The following is an 18,326-nucleotide window of genomic DNA, read 5'->3' as shown; positions in this document are numbered from 1 at the left end:
GCTGTAGAAAGTATTTGCTATCCCCCCCACCTCAATATCCTTTTTATTTTCATTATGGTTTTCTGTACTTCAACATCATTTTGATGTGTTACGGACCTGTATATTTTGGGCAGTAAAAGTCATTCCACTATGGTGCACTCTCAATTTTCAACACTCAGGAATAATCAGAAGCCACCACTGGAGAAGTTTTTCAACATATAATTTCTTCACAGAATTTGTTTTACTTCTCTTTGAATTTGATTTACCAAATTTTGTCCTAAAGCTAGAACATTTACATCATAAATACTCCCTTTAAAATTGGATACGCAATATCTGCTTAATTTAATTTTTCCCCCTATCCATACTGAGCTCTTTGGCTGAACAATGAAAATAACTACTATTTTGCTTTCTGAGTAATAATATGTATCTCGGCTCTTTCAACTTCATTTAACAAATTTATTTATGGTCCTATTAGCATATTTATTTCATCTTATTTAAATTTACATCTGTACTGCAGTTTATAAAATAAATATTAAATAGAGTTGTCATAAAGAGATGTGAATGAAAACTCCTGTCTTCTGAGAGAAATTGTTCTTTAAAAATACATAACTGCCTTTTAGCTGACTTTGGAAAAAAGCTTCTATACATCTTCAACTAATAGAAGCTATAAAAAACCCTTTGTAATATTGGAACCAGTTGAGAAACCACAAGTATTCAAATGCAGGAAATCATGATTTTATAACATTTTAATGTGATCTACTCTTGGGAAACAAAGTTAACCAAGCCCTATTTCTGTACAGGAAATATTCCACTGTACAGTTGTAATACATTGTGGTGAGGGGTACAGCTGCAATTTTTTCACCTGTAATGCCCCACTGGTATTGTGGCTTACTGAATTGCATCAAGATTGCCTTCCTGTCCGGAAAGCCCTCTAAGTACAAACAAGACTCTAAGCCCAGGTTTTATTTTCCCTTGGTATCAGAATATGGTAATTTAAGAGCCCTGAGAAATGCTTTTTAACCTTTTCGAAGAAATATGTAGCATTCCTTTATTAGGAACTATGTTCTTTGCCTTTTCAAAACAACATGTGACCAACTTATCTTATCAATTTATCAGGCTAGCAGGTTCAGAGCGAATGCAGGTGTGTAGAGTAATGTAATCTGTCACAGATACTGGCTTTTTTCATTATGGAAAAATTACTCTAAACACGCTAACAGCTTTTGTTAAGAAAGCACAGAATAGCTCTATGCTATAACTGAGAAGATTTCTGCAGGACTTTTTAAACAGGAAAATGTATGTACTATTAAGTGTCAAACCCATTTTTTTCTACTAACTGTCATTCATCTTGAGACTGAGTTTATGTGAAGAACAATCACTTTTCTAATAGCAAAAGCAACAGTATTTAATTTAATTTATTAGGGTCTTAATTTATTGTTGCAAGTATCGAGAAACAAAAGTATATAGATAGGAGATCTTACATTAGGGACTTACCTACTTCTTGCAATACTCCTTATTCTCTTTTTCTGATACAGGAACAATCTTCCAGATTTTATTTAAGGCTTTTCATTTTCTAAGCTTCAGTATTTATTAATAATATAAGCACTACGCTGTTGAAATGTAGTCATCTCTGGGATTGAGGGTAGCGGTCTATTAATACATAAAGTACTGCGTAATTTTCGGTATATGGGTTATTTTGACCACATATTCTCACCACAGTAAAGCCTGACTCCTACAAGAAGTGCCACAAGATCAGCATACAGCAGGAAGGACTTGGGTTTGCAAAGTTTCATAAATCAGAGTTACAAAATCTGAAAAATACAGAACACGAGGAAAGTGTAAATCTGTCATTAAGATAATCTGATGGTTTCGTCAGTCCTCTGGCACCCGGTAGAATTTTCACTGGCTCAGTAACCCCAAAGGGTAAATTTCAGTGTGATGCACAGGCAAATTATGCACAACTTCCATTAACATTCCCAACGAGTTACGCTTAACTCCCTGCAGACTGCACAGAAACTGTAGGCCAAACGATACAGTCTCATCTCAATGCAGTGAACACTAAGATCACACAGCAAAATAATTAAGATTATACACACAAAATACAGTAACAAAATAGTAAAGTCTGAGATAATCCTACTCTCAGGCAAGGAAGTTCAGAAATAATGTTTAAGGCTGGAATTCCTAAAGAGAACGGGCTCTGTTTCAACATCTGCTTAAGACTCACTGTGTAACACTGCAACTCCTTTAGCCCCTACTTCCTTTCTTGCAAGAAAATGAAGACGATACTTATCATTAATAGCCAGAGTCTTAACTTTAAAAACATGTGCAAAACCCTGCCCCAGTAACACAAATCTTGCTTGCATCGAGATCATCTGAAGTGTAAGTAGCTCAGGCTACAAGCAAGCCTACAGCCCTTACACAGACCAGTTGTTTACTTGATGACCTGCATACATTTTTGTACAGATGCATGGATGTAAACACTGCTTCTACTGACGGGAAAGCAGCTTCCTACATTAGAATAAAAGGCATTCATTACAGTTCTAGTTTATGATCAGATATGTTCAAAAATTATACTGTATTGTTTTGTTTCAAGCTTGTTGCAACTCTTCACACAGTAGAGATCATAACAACACCATATAAAGTCTATGTATAGTAGTAGTATGAGTAGTACAGTAATTTCGAATAACATCAAAACGTAGAATTAAAAAGCAGAATCCCAGACAAAGCACCAAATTTGCCTTCTGAGCAATTCACAACAGCTAGACAAATCATTTCACCATCCATCTAAAAAGTCTGATTATTTGAAGACAGTACTGAACTGCATGGCAGTTGATTCAAAAATTTGCAAACTGACAGGTTTATCAATAAGCATGGTTGAACTTTACAGATTATTATCTAATAACACTATGAACTTAAATCACTAACCTGTCACACACAAATCATCTGGATTTCCAAAATAGTTGTTGCTTTGGGAATGTAAGAAATAAATCAAACATGAATAAAATTTGTGGTTTCCCAAAAAGCTTTTTTCCCAGACTCTCAAATGCCCAGCTGAACACTGTAGCCCCAACAGGGAATGCAAAGTAAAAAGGAAGCAGACCCAGCCAAAAATGAGGTATTCTCTGTTAAAAGGAAAAATGAATGTCTTTGACATTGATCATAATTCTTTTCCTGTTGACTGTCATGTCAAATCCTTCCTGGAATAATGACTTACAGTAGGTCTAATGTCAGTCATTCTTAAGCTCATGCTTCCTTAAGCCACTGTTTAAACAACCACAAGGTGTTAGAAAATGACTGTTTATTGGCTGACAGTGTTGAAAAAATGAAATTCCAGACTGCAGTTTGCAAATGCTTGTAAGGCAATGCAACAGACAATTGTTTGAATCCTCACCTTTTGAAGTTAGAAATATTTTATGTTCTCTTAAAGAGATTTCACCATCTCAGCAAATGCTCCGAGTGAATTTTACCAGAGTGATTTTACTTACCTAGTCTTACTAAATCTCAGTTAAACCCTTGCAACCTCAGAACTATATTCACTGTCCTAATTTTCTCCAGTAGACCTTGAGATTTGCTTAATTTAATCACACTTTTCTAAACCAGGAATAAGTGCTCTGCTTATTAGGACACTATATAAAGAAGAAAGGCCAAAAAAGGAGACCTCAGTACATATTCATCTTTTCATCAGCTGTTATAATGCTGACTACACTTGCATGCAATAGGAATCCTGGTGGGTACACAAGGGAAACATCCTCAAATACAAAGACCTGTCAGGGTTATAGTTCAGTAGATATTTTATTTTAACTTCATATGGAGAAATGAACAAATGCCATCTTCCTTTTGTCTTGTAAGCTTTAACAGCTTGTACCTCTCACTGGATGACAATCCAGGAGAAAGAATTGTAAGTCTGTGTTGGTGATGCAGCTTAAATAAATCAGAGAGCTCAGAATTTGGAGCATTACACATTATACAATCACTTTGATTAGACAAATCTGGTTTTCTCCACCTTTTAAATCTGTGGCCACTTGTGTAAATGATCTTGTGACAATACACACCTTTTTGTTTGAGATACGGGGCAGTGCTAGCAATATCCCTTATTGGAAAGATAACTCTACGATGGAATGGCAAACACTGAACATCCTTGTAAAAAGTTCACTAGCTAAAACAGGCCTCCAGCTGTAGAGGAGATCATTCGTATGTCCTGTTCACCTGCTTGCAGAGAAAAGCAGAATACTTCCTTGATAGCATACTAATTGCTTTCCTAGCTTGGTGAGCCCCTCCCGATCTTTGCTCTCTCCCCTGCCAATCCAAACCTGTCAACCTTGTTCTTGGTAAAGATATATGATATAAAAATGTGGCCCAGATGAAATCAGAAAGTAAAATAACATAGGCTAATCAGAGGCAAAGACAACTGTAAATCTGGGATTCTCCAGACAGACGCAGGAAGACACAGGAAGACTTTGGGAAACTAGATGCATAGTGCAAGTACAGTTTTAAGCCCCACAGCTCAGGTACCCAACAGCACTTTCTTTGAGCTTAAATGTAGCTCACTCCATATTGTATCTGTACAATTTGAAAGTCACTGCTGAATCACTAACAGAATTTTTCCTGCAACTCTCTCCTTCAAATTGTAAAAATACCACAGAAATGAAGAACACGTATCCTTTCTCAAATGCTGCAAACTGACAGATCCAAGGAACTGTACAAGCATGGTTGAATTTAGCATTAAATGACAGCTCTGAAATACAGTCCCTTGTTATGATGTGGAATATATTCTTCTTCAATTGTTCTTTATGTTCTGGGACAGTGGCATTATCTGCATAACCATAAACTATTTCCTGTTCCTGAATCGCTCACGTATCTTCTACAACGCTGATATGCCTGCAGGAGACGTTTTTGTATACCATATAAAACATATTCTGCTTGAAGGCTATTACCATGCTTCAAAGTCCTCAATGGAAGACATTTTATTGACAGATTCACAAGAATAAGAATCGTCAGCACCAATAGATTCCAACTTTAACTGCTACGAAACAAGAACATCATAGAGCAAATAAAAGATTTGTTGTGCTATAATGATGAGCTGGTTGCCTTATAGAACACAGTTTACTGTTAAACTGGGAAACTGAGGCATATCTTTAAGTCTTCACACGTGAATACTTCCTGAGACAAATCTATAAACATCTGCACAATTTTTACTATAGAAATGATCTGCGCAAGAGAGTGCCCTAAATATAACATTAACTGTTTTGGAGCAAGAACAGTAGGCTTTTTCTCTCTGGTTTTGTGTACATATTTTCTTTAAGTACATAATAAAATAGGCTTTTAAAGTTGCTCATCCACCTGTCTTCAACCACAAGAGCTTCTCTTACCAGTAATCTACTTGAATGATTTAAAAAGTTTCATCTGTTGTAACTAAGAAAGTCTCAGAGAGCATCCTTTTTGATGTACCAATATCAATCTTCAGTATTTTAAAGCAGTGCCATTGCTACTTCATCTTGCTTATTATCTTTTGAATTAATTTTGTGAAATTTTTCTAAGTTTGGACTTACCTCTGCTCCTGAGGTGTAAATACGATTCTCACATCAACAACGTTCTACCCTTTGCCCTTGCTGATTTGCGCAGTAATAGATCACTCTGGTTTCCATCACATTAGATGGAGTGAGTGCTGCAATTAATTTCACTCTTATGAAACGTGTGCTGTCTTAAGTGAAGTTATCGGTGGAATATGCTTTTTCTTCTCCATGTATTTTAAAAATAATATTAGCAATAGTCAATATCAAAAGGGTATGCCTTACCAACATCTGAGTTGCTTCCTGAAGGTCTTTTCTGTAGATCCCCTTTACACAAGGGGTACATTAGTGATGGCTTAGAGCAGTATTTATCAGAGTACTTGGACAAGACAAAGCCTGTTTACTTTTCTTCTTAGGAGAACATGAAACTACTGCTCTGGTGTGTATATTCCTTCACCCCACATCGACCTTTAGTAAGATATCTAGCTGTATCTAGAGCTTTCTAAACACCAATCAAAAAAATCTCACAACTTGGAAAACAGGCAACCATTAGTAGAAATGAAACAGAAGCTGATAGAACAGACAAGAGTTAATAGTTTTGATCAAGGAACTAGAATGATGTTCTGTATGAAAGACTGAGGAATATTCTACATCCATAGCACATCTCTTTCTTGACATAGAGCCCAGTATTAACTTTTTTTTTTTTTTCCAGTTAGCTATACAAGGTTGCACCCAAACCACTTGTAAGCACAATGGCAAATTGTTTTTTGCTTCACTTAATTGATTTTGTGTTTCAAAAATAATACCCATGTATGTCCTTTCTTCATTAGTAGGAACTTGCAAATACTACTATATAAACTTTAAAACAGTCTTAAGAAGGTGCATTCAGAAAAGATCTTGGCAGTGATGTAGACATAAGGGGAATAAAATCAGAAAATTTCTCCAGGTCAAAAAGGGCTAGCAGTGATGCCAGACAGTGGCTTTAGTACCTGAAGATAAGAAACACCTTACACCATTGAACAGGAACTCCTTAAAAAATTAAGAAGAGGTACCAGGTAAGTCTAAAGATGTTTCATCAAATACTAGTTATCTGAAAGAATAGTAAATCACATAGATCCAAAGACCATTTGTAGCATGTGAAAATGGGAAAATGAAGGATTAAAAATTAAATAGAAAGAGGCTGCAATGTCTGGTAAATAAGAAGAACAACAAGTTCAGATACTCTCAATCTCCTAAAAGAAATACAATCCTGATGCAGTTTCTTGCAAGTGCGTCTAGGATTCTCTCTCACTTCCTTCAAACAAATAGATAAAACTTCTATTTCAAATCGCTAAAGAAAATGCAACATGCTATGCCATGGCAGAAACACCAGTTCTTCCTTTTCCCTCCACAAATAAAGGCAATAATGTTGGGATTGTAAAAAAGTAAAATGTTAGAAACTTGACCAGTGAAACTGCCTACCTTTGCAACAACACAAGTAAAAGCACAAGAAAATAAGCTTTTGGGACAATCTAGAAATAGCACCAAAGTAAGGTTTTACAGAAACAATATAGTTCATATCAAACTCTTACAATGTGAAGCTGTTCACTTTTCCTTTGGCCACAGCAGATGACACACAACTTCAATATCTAGAAAAATTCTCTTTATGGTGAAGCTTGTGCAAGTTCCAGGAATTTGAAGAATAGCTGTAAAACCAAAGAGACTTCTACAACCTACCCATGATTAAAATGATATGCCAGAAGTTTAACAAAGATAGAAAGCTAGATGAAATGTCACAGCAACTTATTTGGAAAGAAAGAACATGCAACTGGAAAACTTTTAATTCAAGACAAACTACAGAATTGCACCTTTGCCTGTATTTATGTGAAGTAAAGGATTAAGGGAGACTGGCAACACAGCTGGTGACATTATGGGTCCTCCTAGCATTTGAACATATACACAATCCTGGGAAAGTTTCTAAAATATACTTTTAATATACTTTGATATCATTATTGTCTTTAAATTTAGATCCCTTTTTTTCAAAAAAGCTGAAGTCTTTGGCTTGCAGATGTTCCTCTAATGTTTCATGTCAAGAAGTGAATAAAAGTGTTGTTTTGTCTTTTTTCTCTTTATATTTTGTGAATTTTCCATATGCACTAAATACACAGTATATAAAGAAACAGATATATATCCATACGGGGGAAAAAAGTGGAGGTGATGAAAGGCCTCCTGATTAATTTAAATCAGAACCCAAAGTTTCAGATGAGTATTCGGTAAATGTAGTTTACCTACAGAATTTGAAAATTGACTCTGTATTACTTATTCCACCCAAATATTGATGTTAGAATAATAAAAAAAAAGCATATTGTTCATGTTTAAGATGGTTGTTTACTTACATTGTGTGGAGCTGCTCTATGTAGGTGCATGGCCATTTCTGGAAAATGTGATGAAACACCACTTAGAGCCAGGCAACAGTTACTGCCATAATTAGTGGCCCACTACCAAATGTGGATCCTCTTGTAGGCATTTGTGCACTCCATGTGCCCCAGAGCACAGGTTTTTAATAGATGTCCTCTAATTTGGCTGATATCTTTCATTTCTTCCCTTGTAATTGAAAGCCCAAGGTAGTAACATAAGACTTACTAAGAATTAATCATAAAATTGACAGACCTTAAGAAGACAGCATGCCACAGTAAAAAAGCATCATTGAGGGAAGGTATACAGGGACGCTTGACCACAAACTTAAACTGAGACTGACAGAAACAGTTCCCTGTGGTCAATGTATAAGATTAAATGCAAATCTGAAGAATTACATGAAGACCGGTAGAAGCTGACAGACTGAACACTGGTAAATGAGTGCTTCTCAGTTTCTATCTTACTGTCCAAGGCGATCGCAGGGGAAATGAAAGAGGACTGCAACTACCTTCTTTTCGCTAGACGACAGCATGGAAGCACAAAGCAGCAGAACACGTGTGCTACTAGAAGTCCAGCTGCATATGCCCACTTGAAGAAGAACCGATATTCCCCCTGTACAGGGTCATATTATTACACAAGTACATACATTAGGTTCATGATGTCTGATATCTATAATGGGAGCTTAATGTAATGATACCAAAAGCTTGGTGTGCTGTGCTCTGAAAATACCATCCTGAAAGAAGGTAAATTGCTGGCTTTCATAGCAAGCTAATAGGGTCATCAAGACAGCATACAATAACACAATTTTGATCTTTGATTCAAACCTCATGCCAAGTGGAGCTGATTTTTTTCCATTTAATTTTAATTTTCATATAACTGAAAGGAGCTGACATTTGGCTGTCTAGAGGGCAGAGAAATTGGCAGGACACTTACATGATCTCACTAACAGTATGTGCACGGTAATAACATTATACCATTTATCTGGGGAAGATTATCCTACTTATCCATAACTCAAAGCATATTGTTGCATAATTCAATTTTAAAAGCAATATTTAACGTTATAGCAATAATGAAATATAATTCAACATTTCTGAACAAATAGGAAGAATTGGGAGATATTTATTTCCCTTGACTCACAACACTATTCTGATTAACAAGCAGATTGAAATTAAAAAAAATAATGACAGATCCAATTTGTAATACAAAAAGGAAACTGAGATTAACAAAATTAAAACTGAGTTAAAATCAAAATAGGTATGCAAGGAATAAGCGAATTTCTAAAGACGAATTACACTAGACATGAGAGAATGTAAGTACCTGACTGTGTATTTTAAAAAGCAAAAATTCTCAGAGTTATGGATCAGTGTAATTGTGAGGTATGGTCTATTTGGGGCAGAGAGTCACACAGCTGCAGCACTCAGCCCTCCTTTGAAGGGCAGTTCCATGATCTCACACAAACTGGACTGCCCACTTCAACCCTCTCTAAGCAAAACAAGAGAAAATAGACCCTTTGTCTCTACCTTGTGGATCTTATAGAAGAACCACAGTCAACTGCCATCACAGACACAGGAGAGGATAGCCAGATTGGAGATTTGAGTTCAATGATTCCACTGAATCTTGGCAATTTCAAACTAGGTCCTTCCTTACATGTTTCAGTTTCAAATCAAATGAAGTCTTTAAGTAAAGACTGATGGATCACATCACAGGAAGCCAGAATAAAAGCTGCATGCTTGCAAACTAGAACTGAAAATTTGGCTATAGCTTATTATGTCATGGAAAAACTTTACAGGTAAGTGGTTAAAACGTTTGCACAAGTAGTTTTAAAACTAAAGATGTGCTCAAGCTGTGGAATTTACCTCTTATTTTATAGAGCTCCTGACATTTGTTTTGTGCTCATTTTTAATAAATCAAAGTTTTAAAACATTCACTTTATAGCAGTAACGTTTTCTTTTGTTAATGAAAGTAGAAAACTCTCATTACCCACCTGAAGAACATCTCCAAGGTCAGCAGTGCTAATATCTGGGTCCTCAGTAGTATTAAAAGGAACAGGGTTAATTCTTACAAGAGTGAGCACTCTGGGTTCTGGATATCTCCACAACATCATTCCCGGACTATCCTCAGTTTCATTGTAAAACACAACTTCATAGGCACTGGGCAGTTTTTGTGCTTCTGTCAAATGAAAGAAAGCTATAATCTGTTTTATAATTTCTAGAAAGAAACATGCTGGTTTATGAGACCAAAGTAGTTAAAAATAAACCTCTCAGGATCAAAAGGAGAGAAAATAAAAAAGCAATTTCCCTGACTTTTAAAAGATCACAGCTTAATGGAAAGAAATCAAAAAAGTATTTTTTTTTTCATTCTAGCAGATGTCTTTGCAACTGCTTTTCCAAAAAACGTGAAGTAATTCATTGTAAGAGGCAAATAATCTTTAATAGGTTACTACTGTATTTACTTTAAAATTTAAAAAAAAGAAGAGCAATAATATTCTTCTTACCTGCATCTTGTATATACTGGAACAGGCCTGTTCTCAGATCATCTGAGGTGTGCTCCGTTTTTGAGACCTGATTCTTTCCCATAGAAAAACAAGTGGGGTGTGTACATTCAGATACCAATGTGTCTACGCTGCCCTTTTTAGTAAAGTACTGCCACAGAAGCTCCTGGAGAAGAACTAAACAGTTCAAATGCTCTTGACCCCAGAAAACCTTTAAAAACAATAAAAAAAGAAAAAAAGAAAGAGACAAGACAAAACAATTACATGCAAATATTCAGTCTTTTTTGAAGGAAAAAACCTGCCCCAGCTTTCACCCTGCTCTACTTACACCTTAATTGCTTGCAAGTATCCTTTATGTGAAAAAAAATAGGAACAACAAAAAAATCTCTACAAAACCATTTGGCAAATTTGTTCTTTTCATCATTCGAAGGAAAGCATTAATTCTTACCACTTACAATTGATATTGATGCTGCCTGAAGAGCACAGATCTTAAAAGTCATATGCAAGAACTTACAGCTGAGTGCAGTACGTAACGCTAGGACTGGTCACAGGTTTTGCAGTTTAAGATATGACAAAAAAACCCTTAAAGGCACAAAGTTTAAACTGTTCAAAGAGCTTGTTGCTCTAAAGGTGGAATTCTGGAATGCATTAAAAACCTGAGTAAGTGACACAGCAAAGATGATGACCAGAAAAACATATGAAAAGTCATCTCAAACACAAATACTGAGTATATAGAGCATATGAACTGGATGTGCTGCAAGTTCTCAGAGTGAGGTTTAAAAATTAAAGTTTTTTGAAGTTTAAAACAGAAATTTAGAAAAATATCTCATAAAACTGGCATTTGAAGTCCAGAAGATTCATGCACTTCATAGCAAAATAAAAGGCAAGGAAACTTTCCTCTCCCTCAGCTTTGACAAGCAGCGCTGCTTTTCTCAAATCAAAAACTCCTCAAAAATCTTGTTTGAGAGAATCATGTTAACAGTGACAAGTCCTTTAGTCTTCATGTGCAGAAGTGGGCCCAGAAGCAACAGGGAAGACAAGGAAGTAACTAGCAATTAATAAAGAAATAAGACTTAGAACCAGTTTGGGATGAAATCAAAATCACCAGACAGTAACTTAAAAGTCCATGGCAAGGGTAGGTCAGGTGTGCACGTAAAGAGTAGTGCAATTTTTTTCATGGGGGAATACCAATTTTCAAATATGAAAAAAATCAGAAGATGCCTAAACAGAGTGTAGCACATCTGTCAAGAAGGAAGCTTTTCCTTCCCCTGCATCTACATTTAAGCCCATGGAATAAAATAAGACCGTCTTGAAACACAGCTACAGCCAGTCCTGAGCTAAATACTCCTGGGCTACCGAGGTCAACTCCCTAATTTAGTGCATCTCTACTGCAGCTTCTAGAGTACCTCTGGGCTCAGGGTCCCACACTTGGTCTAGCACCACCTAAGCAGCTGGAACTCTGGAGCACGGAACTCCTACAATATTCACAGAATGAGGCACCAGTTTCATATAACCTCTCTAGGCTCTGCTGCAATACAAATTAACAGTGGTAGAAGATGAGGTCATGTTTAGAGCTGGTAAAATCATTAGCTGTAAATAAATTAATTTGAAACAGAATTGCTAATGCTTTTATCAGCATTCTCAAATCTCTTCTGCCAGACCAAATACTTAATTGTTTTTTGCAAAAGCTAATTATCCCAGAGTATATTCTAACAATAAATGGCTTTCTCAGATTTATAGACACTTTTCTAGTCTTCATCAAAACCCCAAAATTTTGCTGCCGCCCCCCCTGCCCCCCCTTTTTTAATTAACAACATGTAGAGGTAGTCAGCCAAATACCTGTGAATAACAAATAAAAAAGAAGCAGAGAAACAAACTGACTTTATTTATTCATTAAGATACAATTTTTTTAAATTCGTATTATTCAGTTAGCCCTATTCCCAGCGCTGTGGTTTTAAGAACTTCTAATGCCGGTTCTGGGAAAAGACCTAATGACATGACTAAATGTCAAAATTGCCTTTTTGTGTTTTATATGCTTGATTTATATATTTATTTTAAAACATTTGGTGTGTATAGATACTACAATAAAAATAATTAAAACAAGACATATCTTAAAGCCCACTTGTTTAAGCCCCCCAGAATCTATTTTTCATTTCAAGAACTCCCATGCTTCTTGGACTGGTTTCAAGTTGTGGGCACTTCCAAAAAGGAGAGGATAGCATGGAAAACTGAGTATTAATTGCTACAAACAACAGTTTATAATTACTCCCCTGAGAAATTGGTGTAAGTTTAAAAAGAAAGGATATGTATTTCTTAAAGCTACCCCTAGGCATTACAGACACATAGCTCATGGACAGACAAACACACACACATCAGAACAGGGTCCTAGATATTAAGTGTAAGTAATTTGATCCAGTGGTTTTAAGGGAACACACACATACAGCTACAATACATGGCTTAAGCGGTATTTAAAAAAAAACAAAACACTGTACACAATTTTTCAATCAACAGTTTACATGAAAGAATAGATACTTATTTTAAAAGGTAATATAAAACCCAACCAAAACAAATAAGCAAAAAACCCCAACCCAATGAACTGTTGTAGGCTGCAAAGCTTTACAGGCTTTCATGCAATTTATTTATGAAATCTCAATCATCCAAAGCCAGTCCAGCTCAATAGCAGAACCATAAGCATCTCATACAGACCTGCAGCAGTCCTCCTCTCAAATCGATGTATATTTTTGGAATAGATTGCTCTGGGCCAGGATCACCACTGTGCTTACACCACTTGGCTTCCACATTAACAGAGCAGCAAAAAGGGCCCATCAGAGATCTGGCTCTTTCTTTCAGACTTGTTTTAAGTAGGAAATCTTTTATGTCAAGGACAAAAGATGATCCATGGATTCCTAAAAAGAGAGGGAGACAATTAATCCCGTTGGTAGTTATTCTCCCAACATTTATGTGCTTATCTCCTGAATTCACTTTACCACAAGCCTGGGAATCTCTGCCCACAAGCTATTACTCACACAAGTAGTCCCGCTGACTTTCATGGAAACACTTGTGTGGACATTCACTCTCCTCTCCAAGCAAGAGCATCGCAGTTGGGTCACAAGACTGGTGATTTATTTTTTTTTTTTAGCTTGCTCTTCTGACACTATTGAGCATGCTTTACACAGTGTTGCAGTTATGGAGCAGGTATGTTTCATGCACATTCCTTACAAAGAACTATTGGCCAAAACATTATGACTTTTTACATGTGTGATTATTTTAAGCTTTATGAGAAGAGACATTTTTCATTAAACTATGAATTTTTTTTCAAAAGAGTATATTAAGAACAAGAACAGCTGCTTCTCTTGATTGTATTTTAAACTGATAGGAAATAGCTATTTTGAACGATTCTCTCTGCTTTTGTTCAGGTTAGTTATTATAAAATATTGCCAGCCTTTAGAGTGCTTAGCAGGAGAATAAGGGTAATGTTTGAATTCAAATAATTCAAAACAATTACTGTAACTCAAAATATATAACGTGTGCTTACCAAAAAACCAGTTTAATCTAAACTTTTCACATCATAACCATTTGCTACTTTACATAGCTTTATAAAAGATAAAAATGATAATGGGAGGTTAGATTTATGACAGAACTTATGTACTCTTATTAAAGATGCAAATATTTTTAGGAACGAAACACCATCCAGAAACGTCACATGTCTTGTGAATTTAACTTACTGCAAACCACTGTTTAATACAACAAACCATACTTAATATCTCTGTATTTCTTTTGTATATTTACATGAAAAGTACTAGATCTGAGGTTGGGTTAACTTTTTTCTCTTCTAGTGCTCGTACTTGGACTTAACACTCAGAATATTGAATGTCACCATACTTCATAATGTCCACAGCTTATTTTTCTAATGAAACTGGATATTTACAGAAGGCAAAAGATTGAAAAACACCTAAGGCTTACATATGGATGTTTCAAGGTACAGTTCCATTTTATATTTTCATACCTTTGCTGGCAGAAAAATCCCACAAAACCACTACTCACTGTTTTGAATACATGCAGTAAAACTTCTATGAATCTCTTCTAGAATCCAGAAAGTCTGTCTGCATCCTGGGAGTTATGATTTCATAATACCGAGAAATACTTTATACAATGGAAGAAAATATATTGGATTTTTTTTTTTTCTTTAAATCCAGCATCCACTAGGAAGGTGGTCCAACAGTCCCGATAGCGAAAATGGCATTGAAGTGTATCCAACCTGAGTAGGAACCGCACACAAGAAGAATCTCTCCCTTGAGCAGTCTGGATTTTATTAAGAATGATCAAGGGGTTGAGCAAACCTTTGTCCCACGCCAATCAACAGGACCATTGTCATCACTTGGGAAAGGGGTTTTAGCTCTGGGTCATTTAGGCTGGCTTCTGAGCCCCTGGGTCTCATCTCATGTAACAGGTTTATGTGACAGAAGCTGTTCAGTGGTTTTTTGACACTGAACTTCAGCGATAATCATGAAAACTAACATCAATGCACCCTGACACCTCTCCTTTTGGTAATGGTTCGGACTTGATTCTGTAAACTGTGGCATGAAGCAGTTTCACATACAGTTTTAAACCAAGAAAAAGAGGTGTTTTTACAGGAAAGGCTCACCCTCACCCTGCTGTGCTCAGTTTAGTTATTTTAAGAGGCACTACAATATTTGGAAATTCAAAATTTTTTTATACTGTACATGGAATTTTGATTTTAAAGAGGAGAAGTTCTCAGTAACTATTGCACAATTCTGCAATATACAGAAATGTTCTATAGTTGTCTTGGAATATGTGCCAAGTTGCAGAAATAACAAAAGGGAAAAAGGAATGCCAGAGTATGACTGGTTTTATTTATGTTTTCTTTCACTGGGATTACACTTGGAAGGATTATGCTTTGCAGTCTTTTTCTGCTGTCATCTCAGCTCCACAGAGTACAAAGAAAACACAATATCCAACGGCTTAGAAACAGAACTGAGCATTCGGCACATAATACTGCTGGTTGAAAATCAGCAGTGCCTTTCTCAAATGCTATGTAAACAATGAGAAATGAAGACACAATTAAGAATAAGGAAATGTTGGTAAATTTTAAATAAATGAAATATTACAAGACACAACCATGGATTGTGTCCTACAAATACCAGGAAAAGCTCAGAGACTCAATGAGAGATTTTTTTTTTTTCTTGCTGCAACCCAGATTGCTCCTGTATATGCAAGAATCACACCCTCATCCTTCCTAGCAGTTATATCTACATGCCCTTTTGGGGATGAAGCAACTCTTAGTATAAAAACCACTGTGCTCTTAATAGAAAAAAAAAAAGAAGCAGAGAGCATTCAGACAAACTTGCACAATGTGATGACTTGAGGAAGCTTAAAGAAAACAAATGAAGATCAACAAGTATGCACAATCCCTAAAAAGCAATAGTAAGTAGAGAGATCTCTGGGCCGGAGAGAAGCTTCAATAAGCTACTATTTCTACAGAAATCCTAAAAGGCTGACATTAGAAAAGAAATAATCTTACATCCTAAGGGAACGGTGTGAAGAAATACCAGTATGCACTAAAAGGGAGCTTATTTTAAGATTGCTAAATGCCATACTAACACTCAAAGTATATGCTTAGTTACTGAAGTTGCTTTCCTGTGACTAAAGCAATCATCTCAGAAAGGTAAAGATGCAAAATAATCATCATCTGTTTTTTTCCCCTCCCTGACACTGTTTTCAGCCAGTCCTTTCAGGTATCTCTCACAAACTTCTATTGGAGAATTCTAACTTCAGTTGAAACAGATTAAATCAAGTCTCCATTTGAAGTGAACTTGAGATGGCACTACACAGAAGTAATATATCTTCATAAACGATTGTTGTGACATGCAGAAGTTAACTTGTTCTGTTTGGATTATTACTTATGAACACCAACACACTTTTCAGTATGTGCAATAATTTACTTCTGAGAACAAATAGTTTCATGACTTCTAAAATACTCCTCCAAGAGACTAATAAATATAAAGCACTTGCTTTGGACAGTGTTTAAAAACTGCTGCCAGCCCTCCATCGTCAGACTCCACCCAAACCCACAATAGCACTGCAATATGCCTCCATGCTAACTGAGCAAAATACAGCTTATACCAGGCTTCTGCATGCCATTGGAAGGATTACCTTTATGATGACATACGCTCAAAAGGAATATCCAGATATTTTTATACAGTTGGAAATAATGTAGGAAGGTTTGAAAAAAAGCTAGCACTTGCTTGGTAATGTCAAGAAATTAACTTGCTCAGAAGTTAAAGATGGAAATCGTTACGAAAGAATAGTGAAGAAAATTTACCAAAAGACAACATTTGCTTTGATATTCTAACACCTTTCTTTTTTTAGTCAGTAGAGACTTGATTTATGCTAACATTTACAAAGACATCTCATAGAATCCGAGTTACCTAATACGGTTATAAATATAGTTATATTACAGTTTATATATAACTACAATATAGTTATATTAGTGTTTACCAATAGCAGGAGGCTTCATGTTTGTTGAACTGCCCTGTGTGCATAGATCTATTTGTGTGTATAGAAAAAAAAGAGCTAGACCATTTTAATAGATGCAGCAAATACATTAAAACAACCCTTGCCTTACAATCTCTTAGTGTTTAGGGAAAACAGGTGTTAAAAACCAGTTCTGTTATTTTTCCTGGTTCACAGACAAAGGGAGAGACAATGTTTTGACATTAACTATGGACTTTCTGTTTTCAAAAATATTTTAAAATACTGATATTTGAATCAATGCCAAATGAAACAAATAGAAATGTAGCAGGAGTTTTTTCCCTTCTATTATGCTCTGTGCATTTACTCTTCCTTAGATAGCTGCAAATCCTGTTTGGTTCACTGCACTGTCACCTAATACAACATAGAGCACGATTTTAATTGGCAAACTTCTATATGGGGAAAGATTTTTAAGAAAATGGAAACACATGTATTATAATAAACATAGCACATGGCACTGGACTATATTCGAGCTGTCTTTTGAAAAGCCTCTTGCAAGCTAGTAGCTTTGCTACAAACCATAGCGCTGGGAACAAAATTGCTTTTCTGAGTTTGGGGCAGCACAGAAGCAAGACTGTGACCCAGAGCACAGATGCTGCCACACTGATTTGGACTGGGCAAGATGCATGTGAGCGATATATGTGGTCTGCTCTGATGGCCGCAGCTGGCAGACTGCATTCCCAACCAAAGGATCATGGTGCACTCTGAAGGAAGAAGTCCAGGCTCCCCCATGGGCCCTCCGTGCCTGGGCAGCAGCGATACAATCTGGCTGTCGAAGGTTAATTAGCAAGTGGTTTTCCTTACTACCTTCTGCTTTAATGTCACGCGTTACTCAAGTGGTAATCTGTGATATTTGCTTCTGAGCATTCACTCTTTGTATTTGCAACTTCAGTAGCTAGTTTAAAGTTGCCAAAGATACTAAGACAGCTTTGAATATGTAAATATGTTATTGTATCTAATATATTGATAGAATTATCTACGTGGGTTTTTCCTCTTGAGAAAACTTCAGATCCATCATGTAATGAGTAGTTATACTAGTTACACTGCTCTGTTGACAGGTATCCTCTGCAAACCAGCTTCCAAGAAGAAAGAGTAACAAAGCTATGAAAATAATTACAGGGGAAATACTGCAGTTAATGTAAGAGTCAGCCAATTTATTCAAGTCTGGAAACAGCAGTAGCAAACAAATTTTGAGATGTAGTAAAGGACAATTTTCCAGGAGAGATTTAGTTAACAATCCACTGACCGCAATGGATTTCTCATCAGTGTCGAGCTGAATCTTATGATAGTTCATTCTCCCCATGAGAACAATATTTACACATTACCAATTAACTATTCTTTAGTGAAAGAGACTTTTTCAGTATTACATGGGGACACATGTGGGCTCTGTAAAAACATGAGAT

General features: G+C 36.1%; 1 protein-coding gene across 8 annotated transcripts in view; it reads right to left on the bottom strand.

Annotated features, from left to right (window-relative positions):
* Nucleotides 1-18,326, bottom strand: part of VPS13B (vacuolar protein sorting 13 homolog B) — a 485,377-nt gene that overhangs the window by 70,763 nt on the left and 396,288 nt on the right. For all 8 annotated transcript variants that reach the window (XM_049818749.1, XM_049818740.1, XM_049818775.1 and 5 more), the window contains 3 exons: nt 13,078-13,277; nt 10,375-10,582; nt 9,865-10,049 (listed from right to left, as the gene is read on the bottom strand). In XM_049818749.1, coding sequence (XP_049674706.1) covers nt 9,865-10,049; nt 10,375-10,582; nt 13,078-13,277 — 593 coding nt within the window. The remainder of the gene's footprint in view (nt 1-9,864; nt 10,050-10,374; nt 10,583-13,077; nt 13,278-18,326) is intronic.

The sequence above is a fragment of the Accipiter gentilis genome, chromosome 2 (genome assembly GCF_929443795.1).
Source record: "Accipiter gentilis chromosome 2, bAccGen1.1, whole genome shotgun sequence".
Taxonomy (NCBI): domain Eukaryota; kingdom Metazoa; phylum Chordata; class Aves; order Accipitriformes; family Accipitridae; genus Astur; species Astur gentilis.
This window is presented reverse-complemented; position numbering and strand designations above follow the sequence as displayed.